General features: G+C 45.6%; 1 protein-coding gene across 3 annotated transcripts in view; it reads left to right on the top strand.

The window, feature by feature from the left end:
• Positions 1–13,749, top strand: part of EGFL6 (EGF like domain multiple 6) — a 35,726-nt gene that overhangs the window by 7,287 nt on the left and 14,690 nt on the right. For all 3 annotated transcript variants that reach the window (XM_081124877.1, XM_081124876.1, XM_081124878.1), the window contains exons 2-4: positions 3,541–3,653; positions 7,248–7,340; positions 11,071–11,190. In XM_081124877.1, the coding sequence (XP_080981003.1) occupies positions 3,541–3,653; positions 7,248–7,340; positions 11,071–11,190 (326 nt within the window). The remainder of the gene's footprint in view (positions 1–3,540; positions 3,654–7,247; positions 7,341–11,070; positions 11,191–13,749) is intronic.

Raw genomic sequence — 13,749 nt, 5'->3', positions numbered from 1 at the left:
CATCAGAATCCATTTTATAGTTCCTGATCATGAGTTGATTCTTAACTATTTTCATTTTTTAAACAAATGAGGCTAAGGCAAGATTTAATTTAAGCTTCTGATTTCTTCTAAGAGAGCGTGCATTCTAAGATACATTTGTGACTGAGAAAGGAATTTCTTACAGTGAATAAGAAATCTTACTTTATTAACAGGTTTTTGATGGCCCAAGTGTTACTCATTAACATCTCGGAGAGTTTTACAAGTGACACTTTGTACCATGTCAAAAACTGATGACTTGGAAGAAATTAATACAACTCAGATTTCTCAGTTTCACCTTTTCACCTACAGGCAAGCATGTGAAAGCAATAAAACTTGAGAGAGAAGATGTCTCTGGAGAGTTGTGGTAACGTGCAAACAGTATATGAATTTCATCTCTGGTAACTCTCTCCTGTCAGTTCACCCCAGGCCCTATTCTGCATAAACCAAAGTAATTGACTTTGCCCAACACACATGAAATGGGCTTGTCCACCTCGGCAGGGGACCCTGGGCGCTTTCACCATAGTTTCTAGTTAGACTTTTGGAAAAATATCATATTTCAACAAATTTCAATTTTTTGTATGTGTGATTTCACATCTAACAGTTTTAGTAATCTTGTTAGAGCTTATCAAGCTCATCATAGTTCTATGGAGGCTGGTTTGTGTTTTGTCAAATCTTTAATATTTCCTATTGCTTGAAATCCTTCCACAACTCTCCAGAGCTTTCAAGATGGACAAAATGTTTCCCATGGACACAGGTCTTTCCTTTCTGGCCCCTGCTAATCTCTCTGCTTCCTCTCCCACTCCCCTAGTCCCAACACACACTAGTTCCTATGTTCAAGTTTATAGGCCACCAACTCATGTTCTTAGTGGCTCCATCCTTGACACAGGCTATTTTCTCTGCTTGAAACACCTTCCCACTAAACAGGTTCCTCCCTTGCACCTGGGTAAGTTCCACCAGTCACCAGAATTCATATCAGGTCCCATTTCCTCCAGAGAACCCCTTGTTGCAGGCATTCCGGGGGTCTGGCAGCTACTGTGGGTTCTTGGCTTCGTACAAGAAAGAATTAAAATACTTTTAAAGAACTTAAAGTGAAAGAGAGTTTATTAATGAAGAAGGGAGACTAAGAGTGGCTACTGCACATACAGAGCGGCCCCTCTCTAGTGGGATTTACTTCATTTATTGAAGCCCATTTAATCGGATGGTAGGGCATTCAATAAGGAGGAAGAGGAATATCCAGGATCTTTCTGGGAAAGGGGTGGAAATTTCTGGGAAGAGCCCCAGCAGGCCTTTCCGTTTCCAGTCATGGCGGTGCAGGGTGTGTCATTTAGCATGCTAATATATTACAAGGAGCATATAAGGAAGCAAGGGGTCACAAAACGGAACCAGAAAGACCCCAAATAGCTGCAGCAATCTTGAGAAAGAAGAACAAAGTTGGAGGGATCACAGTACCAGATATATACTTTTAAATGGTAAATTTAATATTATGTGAATTATATTTCAATTTTTAAAATGCTCAAAAAAGATTCTTAAATGCATCACTGTTTAGGGCTTATTTGCTCAACACACTTCATGTTCAGTAGTCTGTGGTTTCTTCCTTGGGCATTGTTAGTTCCATGCAGACTGGATCAAGTTTATGGTATCCCTTGTAGAATTGTTAGTAATATCCAGATTAGATTACAACAGATGGCTGTATTATTTCCCAGCCAGAACTCTTTCTGAGAGCACTGTGTTGCTACTTACCAGGCTGTCCTTGACTCTAATGTATCTGTTTACAGTAGACCATGAACTTAGAGAACAGTCTAAGTTCTCTTAGATCGGGTCATTTTCATCATGCTATGTGCCTAGGACAGTGTTTGGACTACAGCAAGCGCTCAGTAAATGTTTCGCTTTAATGCAGCGGTACTTAACAGGGACAGTTCTGTCCTCCAGGGACATTTAGCAATGCCTCAAGACATTTTTGGAGGGGTAGGTGCTACTGGTGTCTGTAGATGGAGGCCAGGGATGCTGCTAAGTATCCTACAATGCACAGGACAGCCCTTAACAACAAAGATTTATCTGGCTCAAAATATTGGTCATGTAGATGTTGTAGGGGTTGAAAACCCCCATTCAGGGGTTGAGCGAATGACTTATAAATCCCGCAAATTAACTCCATTAGAGGATGAAAAAATAGTCCCTTCAGGATCACCTTGATTTGGTGTTCTCAGTTAATGAAGTGTCGCAGTCCATATCTTTGTAGCTCTTAACTGAATAACCAAGTTGGTGGGAGGCAGACCACGAGGGAAACCAGAAAGATGGTTTAACTTACCGACCTTGACTCAGATGTCATTAACTTGCATAAAATTCAGTCCTGCAGCAGAAAGCACATGGTAAAATGTACATTCCTTGTCAAACAGCCCAGGAAACATTTTACAGTGTATTTAATATGCGTGTGCAAACAACCCCAGCCCTCCATAAAATATACAACTTAAGTCTTTTCTTCTAGAATCTGGTAGCAGCCCTGTCCCATACTAGGCCTGTAAGTAGGCAAACATGCAGCGAGCTTCATCCATGGCCCAGAATACTTAGGGGCACTTGGTGGCCAGGCTCATCTGGTCAGGGGTCAGCAAACTGCAGCCTGCAGGTCAAGGGTGGGTGGGCATGTTTTTATGTGGCCCATGAGCTAAGAATGGTTTCTACCTTTTTAAATGGCTAAAGCTAAGACAAAAGAAGAATACTATTACATGCCACATGAAAAGTATATTAAATTCAAATTTCAGTGTCCATAAATAAAGTTTGATTGAACATAGCCACTCCAACTGTTTACGATTGCCTGCAGCTACTTTTGCAATTGGACAGTGACATATAACCCGCAAAGCATAAAATAGTTACCATCTGACCCGTTATGGAAAATGTTGGCCTGCCCCTGCTGTGCGGTTGAAGAGTTTAGCAGAGAGGAAGGAGAAGGTGCCAGGGCTGGGGAGGGGCCTTTTCCACTGGGCTGGAGTTCCCTCAACTATAACACGGGCGGGCCTGGCCCAGGGGGCTCCAGAGTCCTTCCAGCTCTTACCCGGCTCTAGTGTGTGGACCTTCCAGTTTGTCCAAGGGTTCCCAGGTGGCCAGTGGGGGAAAAGTGCAGTGCTCTTACCTGGACAGAGCCACAGGCGGGGGACGTCGCATAAACAGACACAGGCTTGGGTAGCCACTGTGCCTACGTGGAGCAGACTTGAAAACTGGCACCCTGTGAGGCTCGGGAACATAAATGTTTGGCCACTTTCACGTGCCCTAGTTTCCTAGGTTATGTTAACCCCAATTCTTTTCACCCTGGGGAAGAAGGAGATGAGTGACGCTAATTATTGGGGAAGCCTGGCAAGGAGCAGACAGGCCACCCCGAATTCGGGTTTTCAAAGTGGAATTGAGCGCTTCCGGCGAGTTTATTGGAAGTAGCCGGGTAACTGAGATCTCTGCTGCTCAGTCAGTCGCAGGGAATGTTCTCTGCTGCCCTTTCTGTTTTCTTAATACTAACATGCAGCTTTTTGTTCGCAGCCCAAGGCGTCATGGACTGTGGGACCCAGCGCTCCAGCCCGGCCTCTGTCGCTATGGACCCAAACTGGCCTGCTGCTACGGCTGGAGGAGGGGCAGCAAGGGAGCCTGTGAAGGTAATTTTGTAAACTCAGGCCCTTCTGTGCTCGGGTGGTAGGTCAGGGTCTTCAGGTTTTTGTCTGTGACACCATACGCTGTGGGTTCCCGGCAGAGGAACGTGGATAGCTGCGAGCACCCAAGCTCTGAGGCCTCTTCCCCTCGAAAATGTGACTGACCCCATCACCCTAGATGTGATTTGTTTTAGGAGACCTGCCTTGTCACTGATTCCTGTTGCTATCTTAGTGAGCGTGACGGGGTGGCTTGTTACTGTTTTAATCTGGAGAAACTGAGTTGGGCAAAAATAGGCCAATAAATATCTCCTTCCAATTATAATTTTTTGCAATTGATTTCTAATGATACACACTTTTTAATTATGAATCATGCAACCGGTAGGCTTTAGTCAGAAACATGAAAGTAAGTCATTTACTTTATAATTTTGTTACATTTCAAAAGTCCATTGTGCCAGTTTCTAGATGATTTGAAGGGATACATACATATATGCAAATATTTTAAATATTTTTCAGATTCCTTATATAAATTTCATACTAAGGAACAATAATTTGTCTTGGACATTGTTTCTCAAACCATATGTTAGGAGCTCCGAGAAAGGGCTCTGATCATTTCAAGAGGGCTGGGGAGGACAGGGATTTACACTGAGTTTTGTGGTGGTTTGTTTTTGATATGACCTTCTACAATAACCAACACCGCAGTGTAGAGGAATGAAATCTGCATTCATCCCTCCCAGCTGACTGAGCTGGGGTGCACTCTTTTGTGGCAGGAGTCTGCTCTCACTGTCCCTGTGTCCCTCAGTGGCATATGGCTGAATCTCAGTGTTTTATCTGTTAAACGGACGAATGCGCCACTGCATGTCCCATACACTTTAGGTGATGGTGTGGGTTGTATTAGATTATAAACTGTAAGGCACAAAAAATTTAGCTATTTTTAAGAATGACAATATTGCCTTATTTTTCTGGTCTGTCCCTGCCCCAACCTGCTCCTCTCTCTGGTTCAAAAATATCTGGCTAGGTGAGGGCAGAACTTGATAATATCCAAAATCCACGAGACATTGGAAGACATTGACATTACTCCTACACGCTCAATATTATTCAGAACCTTCCACCATCACAGTTTCCTTGTAATGAAATAACAGAGGATGAAGATACTTGAAAAAATATTTGAAGGTCATCATTGCTTGCCTAGATAAAGTTAGACATCCCCCTGGGACTTTATCTTTTAGAAGGGTGAGTCCTCACACTGGTAGCACCATGAGCAAGGGCGCTGCTTTAGAACCAGAGTGATGCGGCCACCCAAGGCCGGGCGGGTCAGCTCACTGAGGCTCCACTTCCTCCCCTGCACCCTGGAGAGACCAGCACCTACTTCAGAGGGTAAGGAGTGGAAGCACTGGAGAGTATGCTCTTACCTGGCACACAGAATATACCTCGTACATTACCCTCGGTTCAGAAAAGGCCCACAACTCTCCTCGCAGACTTCTGGCTGTTAGAGGACCAACCAGGCGACGGGGGAATTAAATGTTGATTTATTTTATTTCTAGTCACAACATAACATATTCGAAGTCAGTCAGGTGGAAAGGGGCAAAAACCACGTGAACCACATGACTTGGAACCTCTCTTACAGTCACAGGAACCTCAGCACCTGCTGCCGTAAAACGTGCATGTCTGGTGAATAAATGAGGGTGAGCTTCGGCCTTCTGGAAGGGCTATTCTGTAACTGGATCAGAGCAGTTTGGCCACGGGACACATGGCCGGTCACGTTCTCAGTGCTTTTGTGGACGATATAATACTATAGGCTCGAAAGAATTTAAAGCAAGATGTTAAAAGAGCAAGTAAGTGCAGAGGGTTCGAGAAAAATGCTCACTGTGCAAGTCTGGCGAGCTGAAGGGGTGCTTGGCACCCCCGCTGCCCCAGTCAAATGTTCAGGTTAATGCCGTTGCCGTGATTTTTATATGTAAACTCTGTATCATATGTTACCCAGTTTGCATGGTCCTTCTTGATAGTCAGTCATATGCTCCTTGAGGCACCGAACAGCAGGGTGCTTGGTCCCCGATGGCCAGGTCCCCGATTGCTGCGCCGGAGTGTGGGCTGCGTGGCAAGGGGACAGGAGCACAGAGCTGGAGCCGGCCCGGGGCCCCGGCCTACCCAGGGCCTTCACCTCCACCTGCCCGGCCGCGCTCATTCCTCTCAAGGCCCTGCCTCGACGCCAGAGCCCTGCAGACCTCGGCCCTCAACTCCGTATCGTTAACTGTCACCTGCACGTCACTTAGCCAGATGTTGGCCGTGAACAAGTCGCTAAGGAAAAGCTACAGATGCCGGGCTTTCGGGGAGAATTGAACAAGAGAGCTTTACTTTCTCTAAAGCCCACTTGAATCTCAGACCATTTTAGGCATAAACTGAGTTTCTCCGTGGATTGGCTATTCAATCGCAGGTCCAAAGTTGCTTTCTGGAGCTTGGACCTTATGGTAGCAGGAGTATTATTCACCGACGCTTCTGTGTTCTGTTTGGCATTTATCCTGGGCTTTCCTGTCTGGACCGCATTGAAAGTAACTTTCCAGGGAACAATCAGAGGGCTCCAGGGCTTAAAAAAATAAGAGATTTCTTTTTCTAACATTTAAACTTAAAGCTGTACCACAAGTAGGTATCCATAACAATATAGACACCGCTGAGGGCCCTCGATTCCCTGCGCCTCCTCTCTCTCTCATTCATTGTTTCTCTCTCTCCCTTTCTTCTCTTCGGGTTTTCCCATTTCCCTTTTTTCCCTGTCTACTGCTTTTTCTCCCTGTCTCCTCCCTATGAGCTGGGCTTAAACTGCCCATCATCTTTGACTATTTTTTTCTTGCCTCCAACCCAGTCAATTGCACATCCTATCCTTGTGTTTTCTCCCACCGTTTCATTCAGCAAGCAAATATTTATTGTACTGAGTGCTTCATTTGTGTCAGGTGTCCGGATACAGAAGTAAATAAAGCAGTAAAGTCCTGCATTTATTATGGTGCCGCCATCATCATCATCATCATCATCATCATCATCATCATCACCATGCTTTTCATTCCCATCCTTAGGGCTGGAGCTTCCCACCCTCCCTGCCTCCAATCTGCGGTGGTTCTTTTTACTGATAATCCACAGCATTAAACGGCTTTGATCATTCAAAATGAAAGTAGGAGAGAAAATATGGAAAAGAAAGAAAAGGCAAGTGACAAAAAGAAGGAAAGGGACCTTGGCAATTGGCCCACTAGTCTCTTCCCGCTGACCCATTATACTTCTTTTATTAAATCTTTCATGTTTATGTGCAAGGCTGGCTGGCTGTGGTCTGAAAGGCTCTGTTTTTCTTTGAATGCCACTGGAGGTGTGGCAGTGCTAAGCAGAGTGACAATAAATTTGCATTCCTTGGGGTTGAGGGGTGATGGGGGGTGGTCTAGTCCACAAGCAAAACACTTTCCAGTATATTAAAGGTGAAAACAGGCCAGAGAGAAAGCAGATTGTCCTCAGTGTCCCCATGGATTTCTCTGCCATACAGAAGGCGGCTGAGTTTGACGTGAGTACCTTTCACTGTGCTAACTGCTCCTGTTCTTATCCTCAAAACACCTTTTCTTTCCACAGCTACATGTGAGCCTGGCTGTAAGTTCGGTGAGTGTGTGGGACCAAACAAATGTAGATGCTTCCCAGGATACACCGGGAAAACCTGCAGTCAAGGTCAGTCGAGAAGACCAGGGTCCTAGTCCAAACCTACCCCAGACCTTTCACAAGCATTTCCATCACTGCAGCGAGGTTTGTGGCATGATATACTGCTCAGCATTTCATAGGTTTTTGCTCCAATCTTCAAATGAAAGTGGTCTCAGAACTAGAATTTTCAGTCAGTCTCTTCTCCCATAAAAGTATAAAAGTCATTTTGATGCTTTTGTCAAGATGCCAGAGAAAAGGTCTTTTTCTCTAAAAAAATAGTTTTATTGTGTTTTCAAACTACTGAAGTAATGCATATTTTTCACTAAAGAAAACAGTGCAAAAGATATACAGTAAATTAAAAAGTGAGTGCCCAATCCTGGCCAATGTGGCTCAGTTGGTTGGGCATCGTCTTGTGCACTAGAAAGTAGGTGGCCAGTTCAGTTCCTGGTCAGGGCACATGCCTGGGCTGTAGGTTTGATCTCCAGTAGGGGGCGTGCTGGAGGCAACCCATCAATGTTTCACTCTCACATTTTGCTCCTTTCCCTCTCCCTCTCCCTTCCTCCCTCTCTAAAAATCAATATATATATATATATATTTTTTTAATTGAGTGTCCACCCCCAGTCCCTACTCTAACCATAGTTAACAGTCTGTCCTAGGTCCCTGCAGGCCTCTTCTGTGATAGGACCAACATCAGCATTTCTCATGGGCTTCTCCCATGTCAGCACATACAGAGCTGCCTCCCACTTTTTAAGCCTGTATCCTACCGCCTAGTATGAATACTTTTATCATTTATGTAAAAAATACTTTATTTAACCACTATCATCTAAGTTGTCTCTAATTATTCGTCATTATAAACAATGCTAAAGCAGACATCATTCTATGCATATCTTTTCACCTTGAGTGGATATTCTTATAGGATAAATTCTAAAAATGGAATTGTTGGGTTGAATAACGTGCATATTTTTTATTTTAATGGAAATATTTTAAAAGGCAATTTGTGACTTTTGTCACAGGCTATTTATTTGAAGATATAGAAGAGTTTATTTATAATATTGAGAACAGCAGTTCTCAATCTGGATAATTTTGTCCCCCAGGAAGAGTTGCCAGATAAAATACAGATCCCCAGTTAGATTTAAATTTCAGATAAACAACAAATAATTTTATAGTGTACATATGTTCCAAATATTGAATGGGCTACATGTATACTAAAAAAGTATTAGTCATTTATCTGAAATTTAAATTTAAATGGGTATCCTATACTTTTATTTGCTGAATCTGGCAACCTGACCCCAGGGGACACCTGACCAAGTTTGAAGGAGTTACTACCGTCGTCTAGGGGGTGGAGGCCAGGGATGCTGCTAAGCAGCCACAGTGCACAGCGCTGCCCCCTACAGTGAAGAACGATATGACCCAAATGTCAACAATGCTGAGGCTGAAAAGCCCTGGCACGAAGAAACCTGCAATAATTCAGAAAGTGTCCCCGGCTCTGTAATGCAGGTGAGCAAAGAGCAGCAAATCAGGCTCAGTGGGTCTCAAGAATAAGGCTGCCAGTGTTGTGGAAAGGCAGGTGAGGTCCCCGAGCAGGGCCAGCACCCGCGGCACTCGCCGCCCCAGGCCTTGCGGCCACGCCCGGAGCGCAGCTGTCCGGATGGAAATAGCCTTTCTTTGAGCTGCAGCCCTGCAGCCTCAGGGAGGAATTTCTGACTCTGTCCCCCCCAGCAGAGAGGCCAGCGCCCTGAGGCGTGTCCTGGCCCTGTGTCCAGCTCTTGAGGGAGCTGCACCAAGAATCATGCTCCCCTAAGTACTAATCCAGCTGTGTCCCCTACCAGGCTCTTCAGACCAGGAAGCCTCATTTCCCAGATGGCTTGGATTCTGAGAGATTTGGAGTAGAGAAGATATTTTTCATGCTGGTTTTCAAGCCCCAGTAAAATGTTAAGATTGAAGGAGTTGTCCAGTTGGCTCAGGTTTGAGACTGCCTGTCTTCCCCACAGCCTCCCTGTCCCAGGACAGCCTGATCAAAGTTTATATATGTGTGTCCATTAATGGCAACAGGCCTCAGCCCTCCACTGATGTGTTTTCCAAAAGTGCCTCTTCCAAGAGACGAGTGCGTCACCTCCGGGTTGGGGCCAAGTGATGGGTGTTCCTGGCTCTCCCATTACGTCCAATCAGCGTTCTTCAGCTCCCCCTTTTGAAGCAGTTAGGGTTCGTGCAAGAGATGGTAGGGTGCAAGGGATAGGCACTAGACAAGGGCTTTCAGATGTCCAGCTAGGGCACCGGAAAATCCCCACATAAGGGTCTTTTCAGAGGCGAAAGCATTGCTTATGCCGAATGTTTGTCCTATAAGGAATGTGGTTGTTGTCATCTTCCTTGAAGGGGTTAAGCTGTGAGGCACCCACATGACAGAATTTCTAAACTCAAGCTCCTCTGCCCATGGTCACTTTCAAAGTTTCGTTTTCCTTCTGTATCATTTTTATTGTAATAAAATTATTCATTCTTACCACCTGGAGATAACCAGCATTAGCATCTAGAACATAGCCTCCCAGGCCTTTTTTTTTTCCTATGCGTTTTTATTTTATGTTTTTTACAAGTTTGGCATCAATCTGTACAGGTGGTTTCACAGTCTTCTGTCCTTATTGAACAATATTCGCTGAACATCTTTACATTGGATTCACTGTTGTCCTAAGGCCTTACCACCACTAGCTGCCCCGCTGGGCTCCCTGCAGAGGCTGTGGGCCAAGGCAGTTTGGCCAGTGCAGGTCCTCCCTAAATACTAACAACCGAAGCCCGGCCGGCGTGGCTCAGCGGCCGAGCATTGACCTAGGACCCAGGAGATCGTGGTTCGATTCCCTGTCAGGGCACATGCCCGGGTTGCGGGCTCGGTCCCCAGCAGGGGGCACGTAGGAGGCAGCTGATCAGTGACTCATCATTGAAGTTTCCATCTCTCTCTCTCTCCCTCTCCCTTCCTCTCTCTGAAATCAATAAAGATATATTTAAAAATAATAATAATAACTGAAAAGAGGCTGTGCTGGGGGCATCTGGCATAGGCTGCTTGAGATAGCATCAAAGGCAATATTATCTGAAATATATAAGTCTTAACTTTTTATTCAAGTAGTGCACACACAGAATTGTGCATGTATCAAAAAGGTACAGCTCAATGAATTTTCCAGAACACCCGTGAGACTGGGATTCAGATCAAGAAACAAAAATGCAGCCTGCCAGAAGAGCCCCCCCCCTCCTGTGCAGTCGCTTGTCCCCCACCCCCAACAGGACACCATACCTTGACCTCTCACGTGATGAATTCGTTATGCATCACGTCCAGCCACCTCCGCTCAGTACCATGTCGTGCGCTCCGTCCACTGTCCTTGCAGCGTGTTCCGTGCCGCTGCTGGTCATACTCCGTTGCATGAGCATGGAAGGTGGTGGCCCGCCTCCTGCCGGGCGTTGCTGAGCTATATCCACGTGGGGTCTCTGTGCGCTGGACACCGGGACTGGAATTGCTAGGCCCTGAGTGTGTCTCTGTCTAGGTTTAGTAGATTGTGCCAAACACTTTTCCCAAGTGGTTGTACCCATTCGCGTTTCGTCCAACATTGTACCATCACTCTGTGTGCTCCACCGCCTCGCCAACCCTTTAAAGAGGCCAGCCACTGTCCCATGTCCCATGTCCCCAACCCCACGGTGAGGTCAAAGGAAGCCGACCCAGTTCCTCATGTGGATGTTTCGGGATTCAAGTAACCTTTCTCGTGTTCTCACTGCCCTGCAGATGTGAACGAGTGTGGAGAGAAACCCCGGCCGTGCCAACACAGATGCGTGAACACACATGGAAGCTACAAGTGCTTCTGCCTCAGTGGCCACATGCTCATGCCCAATGCCACGTGTGCCAGTAAGTGTCAATCAACCTCTGAGGCTTGACTTTTGCCATTTGATGCTTGGGGGAAAGTTGACTTGAGTGTTAAAAAAACCAAAATGAAACAAACAAACAAAACACCAAGAAAACTCTAACATTGCCTCAGGCTAAAACATTTTTGAGCACTTTTATAAAAAATTGTGGTAAAATACATATAACATAGAATTCACCATTTTAACCATTTTAAAGTATACAGTTCAGTGGTATTTTATACATTCACAGTGTTGTATAACTATCTAGAACTATAACTCCAGAACATCTTCTTCACCCCTAAAGGAAACCATCCCCAGTAGCAGTCACCCCCATCCCTCTGGCGATGACACATTTGCTTTCTGTCTCTATGGATGTGGTTATTAAGTAAAAAGACTAGCTGAGGAAAAGAATAAAGTCGATATCTCTATACACAGGGATCTATTGGGTTTCTTGATGAAAATAAACATGTTGAATAAAATAAGCATATTGTTTTAGGAAGGTGATAAATTAAAATTCCATCTTGAGATATCAGTGCCGCCAACTACCTTTCTCATGCCCTTTGCCTCAGGCTCAAAGATTAGTCCCTCTTGTTGTAAATACACTCTGATTCATATTCCTGAAAAGAAAAGCCCTTCTGTGATAAAGAGAAATACGTGTCCTTCGGGAGAGTGAGTCTCTATCCATTCATTTATCGGGAAGAAAGGCTTTTCAGGTTTGATGTTGCAGCTAAAAGGTAAACACATCCCCCTTGCCTGCCTCCCCCTCCCTCCCCTCTCTGCATCTCTCTTTCCATGGCCCTGCCGCTCCCACAAGCCTGGAGCTTGTGCCTCCTGCCAGCCTCCTGTGGTTGCAGGGCCTTCTGGACTCCCCAGCCCACCCTGGCCGTTCCTGCAGTTGTAAAATCGTGGCTCATGCAGAGCTCACTGCTCCCCTGGCGCACCCTTGTGCTGTTCCTCCCTGGCACAGGGCCCCCGCACCGCCACTCGTCTAGATTCTTTCAGCAGGCAAGCTGAAGAGATAGAGCCGGCATTCAGAGAGGCTTAAAAAAATCCTTACCATTAGAAATTAAACTGAAACCCACAAGAGGCAAATACATAGCTTAATGAGTTCTTACAAGGTGAGCACCCAGGCAACTACTACCAAATAGAACTCTGCCACCCCTGTGGGGACCACCAGCCAGGCTTCTATACTTAATCACTTAACATTTCTGGAAAGATATGTACTAATGGATGTTTCTAAAACATTCCATGAAAGCCCAGTCAATGCCAAAAAGATATCTTTCTCCAAATGGAAAGATAGAATTAGGTAATTTTGAAGGTTAATTTTAAAAGAAGACTAAAGAGAAGGAAAGGTAAACTAGGTGTTTGTTACATTGCCTTGGCCTGTGTGTCTAGCCCTGTACCTTCTTTGTCTATTTCTGTATATGTAAGGGTTGCCTGTGCCTCCCTGTTTATAGCTCAAAGTGTCCAGGTAGCCCTGGACCTCTTTCCTGGATGCTGATTTTTTAAAAATATATCTTTATTGATTTCAGAGAGAGGAAGGGAGAGGGAGAGAGAGAGCTAGAAACATCAATGATAAGTCACTGATGGGCTGCCTCCTGCACGCCCCCGACTGGGGATCGAGCCCGCAACCCGGGCACGTGCCCTGACCGGGAATCGAACCCTGATCTCCTGGATCCTAGGCCGACGCTCAACCGCTGAGCCACGCCGGCCGGGTGCTCCTGGATGCTGATTTTATTCCACCCGGCTCCTTGCAGTCTCTTGTCCAGCTGAGTGATTGGCATGCTGTGGATGTGGTGGATGGAGTGAGCATATTCACCATGCTCCCCTATTGTAGAAGCTTATGATCCACACATTCCGGACTCCTGCTGAGGAAATGCATTTTTGTGAGATAAGTTACGTTTAGCAATGAGTGACAGAAAACTCCAACTAAATCATCTTATTTGCTTAAAAAACAAAACAAAAAACAATCTGGAGGCAGGCAGTTTCACAACAGCTCAGCAAGGACTCATCCTCAGGGTATTGATTTCGTTGTCATGCTTGTTGCCTCAGAGTCACAATGTGGCTGCCCCAGCTCCAGATATCACACATACATTTAAGGTAGGCAAGACAGTGGGGAAAGGAGTGGTGCCAATGAATGAACACCTCTTTCATGACCATCCCTTTTGTCGTGCGGCAGCGTCTTTTCCAGCAGACTTGTCTGTATATCTCTTTGGCCACAACTAGGTTACATGGCCACTCCTTATTGCTGCAAGGGGAACTGGGCAAAAGACAAGTGTCTGGCTTTTCAGCCTCAATGATGGCAGTAGCAGGAGAAAAGGGGGTCCAGAACGGCTTTCTGGCAGCCGATCAGTTGTATCTGCCACATGTTTTAAAACTGGCACCTAGGAGACCAAGTCTCATGACTCAAGTGCCTCTCACTGAGCCTAGACATGCACGGAGAGACATGCAGAGCGGATTATTTTACCCTAATGACTCGGGTTGCTCACCTGCACCGGAGGTTGCATTTTAACCCTAGAGAGAGCAGCCAGGTGACGTGAAGGAGTGACTAGAGCTCAGGTGG

Source organism: Miniopterus schreibersii (assembly GCF_964146895.1).
Source record: "Miniopterus schreibersii genome assembly, chromosome: X".
Lineage (NCBI taxonomy): Eukaryota > Metazoa > Chordata > Mammalia > Chiroptera > Miniopteridae > Miniopterus > Miniopterus schreibersii.
This window is presented reverse-complemented; position numbering and strand designations above follow the sequence as displayed.